At 43.4% G+C, this 14,184-nt stretch overlaps 1 protein-coding gene across 2 annotated transcripts in view; it reads right to left on the minus strand.

Annotated features, from left to right (window-relative positions):
• Nucleotides 1–14,184, minus strand: part of MICALL1 (MICAL like 1) — a 71,661-nt gene that overhangs the window by 15,706 nt on the left and 41,771 nt on the right. For both annotated transcript variants that reach the window (XM_073549533.1, XM_073549532.1), the window contains exons 10-14: nt 13,267–13,401; nt 13,058–13,184; nt 12,881–12,971; nt 12,296–12,369; nt 5,328–5,442 (exon numbers count right to left, since the gene is read on the minus strand). In XM_073549533.1, coding sequence (XP_073405634.1) covers nt 5,328–5,442; nt 12,296–12,369; nt 12,881–12,971; nt 13,058–13,184; nt 13,267–13,401 — 542 coding nt within the window. The remainder of the gene's footprint in view (nt 1–5,327; nt 5,443–12,295; nt 12,370–12,880; nt 12,972–13,057; nt 13,185–13,266; nt 13,402–14,184) is intronic.

The following is a 14,184-nucleotide window of genomic DNA, read 5'->3' on the forward strand; positions in this document are numbered from 1 at the left end:
GTGCCACTATAATATAAGACAATGGTGGCTGCAAAGGTGAAACACAGATTCATAAATTGTAATAATCTTTATTTTTTTATAGCGCTAACATATTCCGCAGCGCTTTACAGTTTGCACACATTATCATCACTGTTCCCGATGGGGCTCACAATCTAAATTCCCTATCAGTATGTCTTTGGAATGTGGGAGGAAACCGGAGTACCCAGAGGAAACCCACGCAAACATGGAGAGAATGGGAGAACATACAAATTCCTCGCAGATGTTGTCCTTGGTGGGATTCGAACCCAGGACCCCAGCACTGCAAGGCTGCAGTGCTAACTACTGAGCCACCGTGCTGCCCTACATAACCCTTCAATGTGTTATATTGGGAGGGGGGGGGGGGTGGAACCATCCCCTCATAATAGGAAATTCACCTTCTTGGGAAGAGATGTGTGAAACGTCCATATCCTGTTTTAACAAACAGTTTCGGAGACGGCCATGACAAAAACATTTAATGGCAGTATAATTATGTAAATTAAAAATTATCTACTTGTTTTTTACGTCTTAAATTATAGAAGAAATTCAGATTGCTTACGACATTTACCAGCAAGTCATGGCTTGTAGTGATCTATCCAATTGGGATCTGTTCAAGGAATTTACAAAGCATTGTGTACAATCTAATTAACCAAAGCACTAATATTTCCCGCCAGTCAAGAAATATGGCAAGGCAGGAGGGCTCCAACGTATACTAATGGTAATATGTCAGCAGTTTTTACCATGTAATCTAAAAGCAGCACAACGTAGGGGCAGAGACACTGGTTCCAGCCATATGTTCCGGCTGTATATTGTAGTTTTAATAAAATCAGTGCTTTATCAGCAGGACATTATCACTAGAGGACAAGTTGTCTTATGACATGTCGTCCTGTTCTTTGTAATGCCATCACCACTACTGATTAGCAGCTTTCTGTGTGCACTAATGACTACAGCGCCGGCGTGCCTCTGTGTCATACTATAATATGGAGGAAGACTTCTTTATGTAAGAATAACTCTGGAATGGCACGGCCAATGGAATATACTCTGTGGCTTCTATTTTGGCTTCAAATTATATTTTTTTTAATTAAATCAAGAGTTGCATACAGGGCTGTGGAGTCGGAGTCGGAGTCGTGGAGTCGGAGTCGGTGCTCATTTTGGTGGAGTCGGAGTCGGAGTTGGAGTCGGTATAAAATGGACCGACTCCTAAAATATATAATAAATTGGGTACAGTAGTTCAATGCAGGATGTGCTGAATATTTTTTCATAGGAGTTTGGGAAAGTTATGAAATGTCCTATAAATGGCTGTTATATTCCTGATCTAAGGCTACATTCACACACAGTGTTTTTCCTGTGTTTTTTGAGGATACGTTTTTCAGCTGCAAAAGCTGATCATCTTTTTAAAAAACTGCATCACCTGAAAGGTTTTTGAGCTCATAGATAATGTTTTCAATAGCAAAAGCAGATTAGAAATCTGCTCTATCCATTTATCCATATCTGTCTATCCATATCGTATCTGTACCAAAAAGAATGAAAACCGGGTAGTACACCAATATATATTCTGTTCTATCTAAATATCTTGATTATTGGATCATAAAAATGATTAAATGTCTGAGGTTCACATTGTACTACAATAAATTTTTCACTTAAATATAAGCAATGTGTGTGGGAGTCGGAGTTGGAGTCGGAGTCGGAGTAAGGGAAATTGAGGAGTCGGAGTCGCAAGTTTGGCTTACCGACTCCACAGCCCTGGTTGCATATGCATTAAAGCTTCACACAACTCCAAACAAAAACGGATTTTCCTGTTGATGGTTGATAAATGAGGCCCAAATTCTCTTCTATGGAATAAGTATGGTCTTCCTCATTTACACAGATGGAAGGTTTCAAAATTTTAGTAAGAAAATAAAAATAACCTTCCTTAGTGAATAAGGACTTCTTCATATCTTTTTCATGACATAGTGCTGTACCTTCATCTCATGTGTAATATTTGGTCTTCCCATTTTTCCATATATTGCAATCTCCTAGGGTGGGACATGGCTAATTTACTAATTCATTTTCATGATCTTAAAAAAAAAACATTTTAAATTAAGACAACAGGAAGATGACTGTTTTGTAGGATGATAAATGGTGCAAAATGGTTTCCACTACTCAATCCACTGTGTAAATGATACCGTAATTTACACACTTTGTCAATATTTTATTTTTAAATGAAATTAGATTGCACCAAATGTCACCCTGCTGTGGATGTAATGCTCCAGGACCCGACTTATGTAAATCACCTGGACATGTTCTACAATTAGAGCCTATTAGTATAGAAATAAAGGCCCAAATTCAGTTTGGCTCAATTCTGCAATTCTCCTCAACCCTAGTATCTGCCTCATTAAGTTACTTGTCTGGATTTGTTTATCTACTTTTTATTGCCAAAAAATAGATAATCTTACTCCCTAACCGGCATGGATTGGATTAGGGCAGGGGCGGGCAATTAATTTTCCAGAGGGGCCACATGAGAGACCATGACTGCTGTGGAGGGCAGAACCAATAGCTTGAAATTAATTCTACTCAATAATTATTAATATTAATTGTATCACTTAATATTGAGCAGAATTAAGTATGCTGATACCACCTATATATCTTTGAACACCCCCACAGCCCCCATATACAGCATGAGCCCCACACAGCCTCCCCATATACGGCATGAGCCCCGCACAGCCTCCCCATATACGGCATGAGCCCCACACAGCCTCCCTGTGTGTGGCATGAGCCTCGCACAGCCTCCCTATGTGCGGCATGAGCCCCACACAGCCTCCCTATATACTCAAAACAAAAAAAAGGAAGCACTCTAACGTCATAGCATGCAAACATGAAATATGAAAAATGAGTTGCATTACTGCATTAGAAACATGAAAGATTGAGAATGCTTAGCGCATAAAATGGCCAATTTATGTTTACCTGGAAGCCACGTTAAAGGGGTTGTCCGGGCTTTTCACATAATCTCAGTGCATATCTGGGCTACAGAATGCTGACAATAAGTAATTTACCTTCTGTGGCCAGTTTGCAGCGTTTGCTAGATATCATCTCTTGCTTGTAAGAAAAACGTCCAGGGGGTGTGTGTCTGGGGGGAGGAGCAGCTGGGTGGTTCTGCTCTCTGCACTGAGGCTGCTAGAGGGGGAGGATTTGTTACTGTGTGAGGAGGGCTTGTTCATGTGGTCGGGGAGGGCCTGTAGCTATGGAGGGTGGGGTTGTTGCTACAGAGGGCATGTTTTTAGTAGAGTAGGAGGAAACGACCAGTTCTCATTTCAATGCCAGAACACACCCCCCTGGACGTTTTTCTTACAAGCAAGAGCAGATATCTAGCAAACCCTGCAAACTGGCCACAGAAGGTAAAATTACTTATTGTCAGCATTCTGCAGCCCAGATATGCACTGAGATTATGTGAAAAGCCCGGACAACCCCTTTAAGGCGTTTCTCATTTTCCAGGACCCTAACCTAATGCCAATCCTCACTTAGACTAAAGTCTTCATCTGTATGGGAACCTATGCAAATCCTCTCCTTAGACTGAAAGCTATGTCTCTGTGGAGGGGTGGTGGCCCTGCTGTGAATAAAAATGCCTCCCTATATACGGCATGAGTCCCACACAGCTTCCCTATATACTGCATGAGCCCCTCACAGCCTCCCCATGTACAGCATGAGCCCCATACAGCCTCCCCATATACTATATGAGCCCCACACAGCCTCCCTTATATACGGCATTGAGCCCCACACAGCCTCCCCATATACAGCATGAGCCCCACACAACCTCCCCATATACTGCATGAGCCCCACACAGCCTCCCCATATACTGCATGAGCCCCACACAGCCTCCCCATATACTGCATGAGCCCCACACAGCCTCCCCATATACTGCATGAGCCCCACACAGCCTCCCCATATACTGCATGAGCCCCACACAGCCTCCCCATATACTGCATGAGCCCCACACAGCCTCCCCATATACTGCATGAGCCCCACACAGCCTCCCCATATACTGCATGAGCCCCACACAGCCTCCCCATATACTGCATGAGCCCCACACAGCCTCCCCATATACTGCATGAGCCCCACACAGCCTCCCCATATACTGCATGAGCCCCACACAGCCTCCCCATATACTGCATGAGCCCCACACAGCCTCCCCATATACTGCATGAGCCCCACACAGCCTCCCCATATACTGCATGAGCCCCACACAGCCTCCCCATATACAGCATGAGTCCTGCACAGCCACCCCATGTACAGCATGAGCCTCACACAGCCTCCCCATATACAGCATGAGCGCTACAGTCTCTCCATATACTGAATGAGGCCCCACACAGCCTCCCATATACAGCCTGAGGCCCCCAGAGCATCCCAATATACTGCTTGAGCCCCCACACAGCCTCCCCATATATCGCATGAGCCCCACAAGACCTTCCCATATACTGCATGACAGTATACAGCCTTCCCATAGCCTCCCCATGTGCTGTACGTCACCCCCATAGAATCCCCGTGTGCTGTACGTCACCCCCATAGCATCCCCTTGTGCTGTACGTCACCCCCATAGAATCCCCATGTGCTGTACGTCACGTCCCATATTCATACACATGAAAAAAAAAAAAAAAAAAAAACCCACACTCACCTCGGTCCCGTTCCTTGGCGCCCTGCTTTTGCTTCTGCCTCCGGAGCACTGACTCTCCGGCAGTAAACAGCTGACGCGATGAAATGACGTCATCGCGTCAGCTGTTTCACACGCTGATTGGTGGAGGAAGTGGCCGGAGGCCCCTCCTCCACCAATTGTGACTGCGGGAGACAGCGAGCGGGCGGGCACTTAACGGCCCGCGGACCTCAGGTTTCCAGCCCCATGGCTGTCGCGCTCCGCAGGCCGGACTGAGACAGCCAGAGGGCCGGATGTGGCCAGAAGGCCGCACTTTGCCCAGGTCTGGATTAGGGTATAGCTAGGCATGCTCATGATTCTGAGTGTTCCCCCAATTTGCTCACATTCAGACATTCCTCAGTCTTCCTTGTTGTTGTTAATCCAATCTCTGTAAGGAGTAATATTTTTTCCCTTTTTTTCCTCTATTCCATACGCTCTCCTCCTTTACATATCAGTGTAAGATAATAAAAATGTGTAATAAATATAAATAGAAGATGCTCAAGATTTCGTTCAGTACTTGATAGCCAGCTAAACACTCAGTCCATACTATTGAAACATGAAGAACACAAACAAAACAAAAAAAAAAAAAAAAAATCAAATTAAAACCGTTATATTTCCGGAATGTACTGTAGGACAGTAGCACTAATACCTTTGCCGGTCCTCATCTAAGCACTTTACAATGGCATTTCTCTGCTCAATGAGGGTCACCAGTTCCTGCATAAGGACCCGTTCCCTTTCCTTATCTTCATCCAACCAATCCTTCTCTGCAGAGAGAATAATGCAATTTTATAACAGCATGTGATTCTACTACTACTTTATAAACAAGCTATGTACTGTATTTATAGGAATAAAAAAAGCAATTACAGAAATTCACAAACCACATATTAACTTTACACATGCTCAAGAATATTTATTTCCCTTGTTAAAGACCTTTTTAAATTTAGTTATCCACCAGGCATTGCAAAATTATGAATTTTTCTAACATACTTTACCTTATTTTAACTTCCTTTTCATAAAAAATGCAGCAGTGCTCTTTCACATAAGTTTATGCTTCTTAACCCCTTAACGACCAGGGGTATTTTTGGTTTTACATTTTTCCCTCCCCTTCTTTCCAGAGCCATAACTTTTTTATTTTTCCGTTTATATGGCCATGTGAGGGCTTATTTTTTGCGGGACGAGTTGTACTTTTAAATGACATCATTGGTTTTACCATATCGTGTACTCGAAAACGGCAAAAAAATTCCAAGTGCGGTGAAATTGCAAAAAAAGTTCAATCCCACACTTGTTTTTTGCTTAGCTTTTTTGTTAGGTTCACTAGATGCTAAATCTGACCTGCCATTAGGATTCTCCAGGTCATTACGAGTTCATAGACACCAAACATGTCTATGTCCTCTTTTATCTAAGTGGTGAAAAAAAATTCCAAAATTTGCTAAAAAAAAAAAAAAAATTGGCGCAATTTTCCGAGACCCGTAGCGTCTCCATTTTTCATGATCTGGGGTCGGGTGAGGGCTTATTTTTTCCGTGCCGGACCGACGTTTTTAATGATACCACTTTTGTGCAGATACGTTCTTTGGATCGCCCGTCATTGCATTTTAATGCAATGTCTTGGTGACCAAAAAAACGTAATTCTGGCGTTTTGAATTTTTTTCTCGCTACGCCGTTTAGCGATCGGGTTAATGCTTTTTTTTTTTTATTGATAGATCGGGCGATTCTGAACGCGGCGATACCTAATGTGTATGTGGGATTTTTTTTTTACTGTTTTATTTTGATTGGGGCGAAAGGGGGGTTATTTGAACTTTTAGGTTTTTTTAATTTTTTTTTTATTTTAACCCCTTCACCCCCAAGGGTGGTTTGCACGTTCATGACCGGGCCAATTTTTACAATTCTGACCACTGTACCTTTATGAGGTCATAACTCTGGAACACTTCCATTGATCCCAGTGATTCTGACAATGTTTTCTCGTGACATATTGTACTTCATGTTAGTGGTAAAATTTCATTCAAATAACTTGCGTTTATTTGTGAAAAAAATGGAAATTTGGCAAAAATTTTGAAAATTTTGCAATTTTCCAACTTTGAATTTTTATGCCCTTAAATCACAGAGATACGGCACACAAAAAACTTGATAAGTAACATTTCCCACATGTTTACTTTACATCAGCACAATTTTGGAACCAAAATTTTTTTTTGTTAGGAAGTTATAAGGGTTAAAAGTTGACCAGCGATTTCTCATTTTTACAACACCATTTTATTTTTAGGACCACATCACATTTGAAGCCACTTTGAGGGGTCTATATGATAGAAAATACCCAAAAGTGACACCATTCTAAAAACTGAACCCCTTAAGGTGCTCAAAACCACATTCAAGAAGTTTATTAACCCATTAGGTGCGTCACAGGAATTTTTTTGAATATTTAAAAAGAAATGAACATCTAACTTTTTTTCACAAAAAAAATACTTCAGGTTCAATTTTTTTTATTTTACCAAGGGTAACAGGAGAAATTAGACTGCAAAAGTTATTGTGCAATTTGTCCTGAGTACGCTGATACCTGATTTGTGGGGGGGAACGACTGTTTCGGCGCATGGCAGAGCTCAGAAGGGAAGGAGCGCCTTATGACTTTTTCAATGCAAAATTGGCTGGAATTCAGATCGGACGCCATGTCACGTTTGGAGAGTCCCTGATGTACCTAAACAGTGGAAACCCCCTACAAGTGACCCCATTTTGGAAACTAGACCCCCCAAGGAACTTATCTAGATATGTGGTGAGAACTTTGAACCCACAAGGGCTTTACAGAAGTTTATAACGTACAGCGGTACAATTAAAAAATCATATTTTTTCCACAAAAATGATCTTTTCACCCCAATTTTTATTTTCCCAAGGGTAACAGGACCCTAAAAGTTATTGTGCAATTTGTCCTGAGTACGCTGATACCCCACATGTGGGGGTAAACCACTATTTGGGCGCATGGCAGAGCTCGGAAGGGAAGCAGCGCCATTTGACGTTTTTGGCTGGAATTGAGATCGGACACCATGTCGCGTTTGGAAAACCCCTGATGTACCAAAACAGTGGAAACCCCCCACAAATGACACCATTTTGGAAACTAGACCCCCTAAGGAACTTATCTAGATGTGTGGGGAGAACTTTGAACCCCCATGGGCTTCACAGAAGTTTATAACATACAGCCATACAATTAAAAAATCATATTTTTTCCACAAAAATGATCTTTTCACCCTCAATTCTTATTTTTCCAAGGGTAACAGGACCCTAAAAGTTATTGTGCAATTTGTCCTGAGTACGCTGATACCCCACATGTGGGGGTAAACCACTATTTGGGCACATGGCAGAGCTCGGAAGGGAAGCAGCGCCATTTGACGTTTTTGGCTGGAATTGAGATCGGACACCATGTCGCATTTGGAAAACCCCTGATGTACCAAAACAGTGGAAATCCCCCACAAATGACACCATTTTGGAAACTAGACCCCCTAAGGAACTTATCTAGATGTGTGGTGAGCACTTTGACCCCCCCAGTGCTTCACAGAAGTTTATAATGCCCGGGCGTGAAAATAAATAATTCGTATTTTTTCCACAAACATGATCTTTTAGTCACCATTTTTTTATTTTCCCAAGGGTACCAGGAGAAATTGGACCCCAAAAGTTGTTGTCCAATTTGTCCTGAGTATGCTGATATCCCATATGTGGGAGAAAACTACTGTATGGGCACACGTCGGGGCTCGGAAGGGAAGTAGTGACGTTTTGGAATGCAGACTTTGATGGAATGGTCCGCGGGTGTCATGTTGCCTTTGGAGAGCCCCTAATGTACCTAAACAGTGGAAACCCCCCACAAATGACACCATTTTGTAAACTAGACCCCCCAAGGAACTTATCTAGATGTGTGGTGAGCACTTTGACCCCCCCAGTGCTTCACAGAAGTTTATAACGCTCGGGCGTGAAAATAAAAAATTCGTATTTTTTCCACAAACATGATCTTTTAGTCACCATTTTTTTATTTTCCCAAGGGTACCAGGAGAAATTGAACCCCAAAAGTTGTTGTCCAATTTGTCCTGAGTATGCTGATACCCCATATGTGGGAGAAAACTACTGTATGGGCACACGTCGGGGCTCGGAAGGGAAGTAGTGACGTTTTGGAATGCAGACTTTGATGGAATGGTCTGCGGGTGTCATGTTGCCTTTGGAGAGCCCCTAATGTACCTAAACAGTGGAAACCCCCCACAAATGACACCATTTTGTAAACTAGACCCCCCAAAGAACTTATCTAGATGTGTGGTGAGCACTTTGACCCCCCCAGTGCTTCACAGAAGTTTATAACGCTCGGGCGTGAAAATAAAAAATTCGTATTTTTTCCACAAACATGATCTTTTAGTCACCATTGTTTTATTTTCCCAAGGGTACCAGGAGAAATTGGACCCCAAAAGTTGTTGTCCAATTTGGCCTGAGTACGCTGACACCCCATATGTGGGAGAAAACTACTGTATGGACACACGTCGGGGCTCGGAAGGGAAGCAGTGACGTTTTGGAATGCAGACTTTGATGGAATGGTCTGCGGGTGTCATGTGCGTTTGGAGAGCCCCTGATGTACCTAAACTATTGAAACTCCCCACAAGTGACCCCATTTTGGACACTAGACCCCCCACGGAACTTATCTAGATGTGTGGTGAGCACTTTGAACCCCCAAGTGCTTCACAGAAGTTTATAACACTCGGACGTGAAAATAAAAAAATAATTTTTTTCCACAAAAATGATATTTTTGCCCCCAATTTTTTATTTTCCTAAGGGTAACAGGAGAAATTGGACCCCAAAAATTGTTTTGCAATTTGTCCTGAGTAGGCTGATACCCTACATGTGGGGGTAAAACACTGTTTGGGCGCATGGCAGAGCTTGGAAGGGAAGGAGCACCATTTGACTTTTTCAACTCAGAATTGGCTGGAATTGAGATCAGACGCCATGTTGCATTTGGAGAGCCCCTGATGTGCCCAAACAGTGGAAACCCCCAATTATAACTCCAACCCTAACCCCAACACACCCCTAACCCTAATCTGAGCCCTAACCCTAGCCCTAGCCCTAACCCTAGCCCTAACCCTAACCCTAAGGCTGTGTGCACACGCTGCGGATTTTGCTGCGGTTCCGCAGCGGTTTTGGCTGCTGCGGACCCCAGTACCATGATTCCCTATGGGAATCAAAAACCGCAGTGCAGACGCTGCGGAATTTTCCGCGCGGATTATCTGCGGTTTTCAATCCGCAGAAAGAATTGACATGTCAATTCTTTCTGCGGATTCTCCTGCGGTTTGCCATCTCCTCTATTGAGGAGATGAAAAACCGCAGAGCAATCTGCAGGTAAAACCGCAGGTCTTTTGACCTGCGGTTTCACCTGCGGATTTTACAAAATCCGCGCGGATGAATCCGCACCTAATCCGCAGCGTGTGCACACAGCCTTACCCTAACGGGAAAATGGAGATAAATACTTTTTTTTAGTTTTATTATTTTTCCCTAACTAAGGGGGTGATAACGGGGGGTTGATTTACTATTTATGGCGGTTTTTATGTTTGGCAGCTGTCACACGCTAAAAGACGCTTTTTATTGTAAAAATAGTTTTTGCATCACCACATATTGAGAGCTATAATTTTTCCGTATTTTGACCCACTGAGTCATGTGAGGTCTTATTTTTTGCGGGACGAGTTGACGTTTTTATTGGTACCATTTTCAGGCACGTGACATTTTTTGATCGCTTTTTATTCCTATTTTTGGGACGCAGAATGAACAAAAACCAGCGTTTCATGAATTTCTTTTGGGGGGGTGCGTTTACACCGTTCCGCGTGCGGTAAAATTGATAAGGCGGTTTTATTCTTCGGGTCAGTACGGTTACAGCGATACCTCATTTAGGTCGTTTTTTTATGTTTTTGTCGGTTTTATGCAATGAAAACTATTTTATATAAAAAATAATTATTTTTGCATCGCTTTATTCTGTGAGCTATAACTTTTTTATTTTTTCGCTGGTGATGCTGTGTGGTGGCTCGTTTTTTGCGGGACAAGATGACGTTTTCAGCGGTACCATGGATATTTATATGCATCTTTTTGATCGCGCGTTATTACACTTTTTGTTTGGCGGTATGATAATAAATCATTATTTTTTGCTTCGTTTTTTATTTTTATTTTTTAAGGGGTTCGCTAAAAGGGTTAACTAATGGGACAGTTTTATAGAGCGGGTCATTACGGACGCGGCGATACCTAATATGTGTACTTTTATTGGTTTTTTTTTTTATTATTTTCAAAAAATGAATTTATTGGGGAATATTTTTTTTTTTTTTTTACTAATTTATTTGGCGATTTTTTTTTTATTTTTACATTTTTTTTTTAATTTTTTTTTTACTTTATTACATAGTCCCAGGTGGGACATCACTGTCCTGTGACAGATCGCTCATCTGTCACATCACAGATCACTGTGACAGATCAGCAATCTGTCACAGGCATTGAAGCAGACTTCCTCTTGCCTGCGCTTTGCAGGCACTGAGGAAGCCAGCTTCCTCAGGTCCCCGAAGGCCCCCGTCGCCATCTTGGATCCGGGGGCCTGAAGGATAGGAGCCCCCCGCAGCAGCGCTGCACATTGCGCTGCCGTGGGGGGCTCAGGGAAGCACGGAGGGAGCCCCCTCCCTGCCGATGCATCCCTTTAACCCCCGGTACACCGCGATCGCGTTTGATCGCGGTGTTCAAGGGGTTAACGTGTCGGGGGCGGTCCGTGACCGCCCCTGACACATAGTGCCGGGTGTCAGCTGTGATAATCAGCTGACACCCGGCCGCGATCAGCGGCGCTCACCACGTGGGCGCCGCTGATCGCGGTAGACGTACTATCCCATCCACGGTCATACGGGCCCGGGTACCGTGGACGGGATAGTACGTCGGATGTCAGGAAGGGGTTAAAAAAAAAAAAAAAAAAATTTCTTACACTTTTGGCATGCTTCAATAGCCTCCATAGGAGGCTAGAAGCTTGCGCAACCCGATCGGCTCTGCTACATATGGGCGATGAGCAGATCGCCCATATGTAGCAGATTTACTGCTGTGCTTTCAGCGCCGACCACCGGGTGGCGCTGAAAGCCATATGCCTGGAACAACCATAGAGGTCTCATAGAGACCTCTGGTTGTCCAGACAACACGACGCCGACCCCCGATCACGTGACGGGGGTCGGCGATGACGTCATTTCCGGCCCGGCGGCCGGAAATGCTATTTAAATGCCCGCTGTCAGCTTTGACAGCGGCATTTAACTAGTTAATAGGCGCAGGCGGACGGCGATTCCGCTCGCGCCTATTGCGGGCACATGTCAGCTGTTCATAACAGCTGACATGTCCCGGCTTTGATGCGGGCTCAGCGCCGGAGCCCTCATCAAAGCAGGGGAAATGTCTGATGACGGACTGTGTCCGTCATTGGACATTAAGGGGTTAAAAAGCTTCTTTTAACTGCTGCTCAGCCAAGATCACTACTCTATTTACAAACAACTGGTGGTTGTGGATACATTTTTGGTCCTATTTTGTAACCCAGTAAGTTAGACCAACCTGACCTATCAACAGGAGGTATTGGCACTGGCGAGTTCAGCAAAGCATTCTTACCTGGTTTATTGAGAAGGCAGCGAAGCTCATACTCAACATCAGCCTGACGCTGCTCAAGACTCTGCTGCTTCATACTGAGTAAGATAAAATAGAAAAAACCTTTAAGAGCATTTCCAAAGCTTACTTTTCATTTATAAGTAAATTTAAATTTAATTGACCTGTCGCTTTGCAATTTAATACCACTTTCGAAAAAGAGTAGAGCAGGAGCCTGCCAAACCAGATCCCTGATGGACAGGGATATCGGCAGACAGGAAAAAGCTAGCATCGATACCAATCCAAGTTATCCCAAAAACACAAACACATTTACATTTCAAAACGATATATTTTTCAATAATTAGTCATATTTTTCACAGGATAACCCTTTTAGATGGACATAGGTTAATTTATGAATTTCAGAAAAGCCCTTTGCTTCACAGAACTTTGGAAAATATATTGGAAATCCTCTGCTTTTTCCATGTGCTGTAAAGTAATGGGGGTGAGGGTGGGAGTTCCAAAATACACTCCCATTTCATTAAACCTCTTTAACTACTTAGGAACTAGGATTTTGATGTGGTCCTATATAATAGCTCACCCCAATATACTCACGTGTACACGAGCTCAGATTCTCGGCGTACCAGGGTATGCTTCTCTTGGATAAGTTTGAACCAGTCGATCAACAAACTGTCCTCCTCCGACTCTGGGAGGCGAGAAAAAAAAAAAGTGACAAACTGTGACCCATATCATGTCTTTTTCATACTGTTTGCACATTTTGCCCCTGCTCACCATTCTCCAGCCTGCGAAGCCTTTGCTCAAGCTCTACTCCCCGATGCTCGAGTGCATCTAGCCGGATCTCAATGGAGTCCATCTCCAGATGAATTTCATCTTCAGGGATGTAGTCATCTGCCTGAACCTGCAGGCCGAGAGGGGGTCGGTAATAGATACAGTGCTCCCTATAGCTCTATATAGCGACCATATACTATTCTTCGCCTCACCTTGCGTTTGATAAGGGGGAAGCCATGTCCTGGTGCAGGTGGACGAGCGGGTTTTGGACCTTTCTTACTTTTTCGGTTCGTGGGAGAGGTGATTGGAGAAGACTTTCTATTGAAAGGGTTCTCTTTGCATGATGCCTTTGGAGGAATAAAAAGCAGGCAATGAAATAATGACAGACTTAAAAAGTCTTACCAGGCGCTTGGTGTGCATAAATGATGTGTACTTCTTTTTAGAGAGGTGTGTAACAATGACAATATGTTCTCCACAAAAGATCTGTCACATTATTATTTATAAAAAGGTTCTCCAACTGTTACTATCGTGGAAGCAGATGTTAAAGCTATAACACACACACATATATCTAGATCTCATATACACACATTTGTTAAAAGTTATGTCCACCTTTACAACTAAATCGTATAGTTCCAATGAATCCAAAATAAAAGTTTCAAGGGAACTGATCACATCAGATAACACTGTTAACCTGCAAATACAGAGTTAATCTGCAGGATAATAGCATTATGACGGTGCCTGGATGCTGTACAGAGAATGAGGATTCCGGGAGAAAGTTTTATTCCTCCTGGGGAGCCGCCGGCTTTCAGTCATGCAGGTGTGGCTGGAGCATTTACAGTCACTGCTCACTGCACTGCGACACTGAGCGGTGACTGTAAGTACACCCTAACATGTGGATTAACCGTTGACTCTGCTGTACATCAGTGCTGAGACGGCTGTCAGTGAAAGCTTTGGGGCACGCTTACACGCTTTGTGTGGTCTGATCCTACAGTCCTTCTCCCGTCTCTCTTTAACATCTTTTGGAAGAAGAAATAACAAATATATATCCCTAGAAGTGATGCTACATATCAATTATTAGTGCCTTCGTCACGCCGCCGAAACACGCGTAGGGGAAGTGGCACCATCAAATG

The sequence above is a fragment of the Dendrobates tinctorius genome, unplaced genomic scaffold (genome assembly GCF_039654945.1).
Source record: "Dendrobates tinctorius isolate UK_male_01 unplaced genomic scaffold, ASM3965494v1 ptg000159l, whole genome shotgun sequence".
Taxonomy (NCBI): domain Eukaryota; kingdom Metazoa; phylum Chordata; class Amphibia; order Anura; family Dendrobatidae; genus Dendrobates; species Dendrobates tinctorius.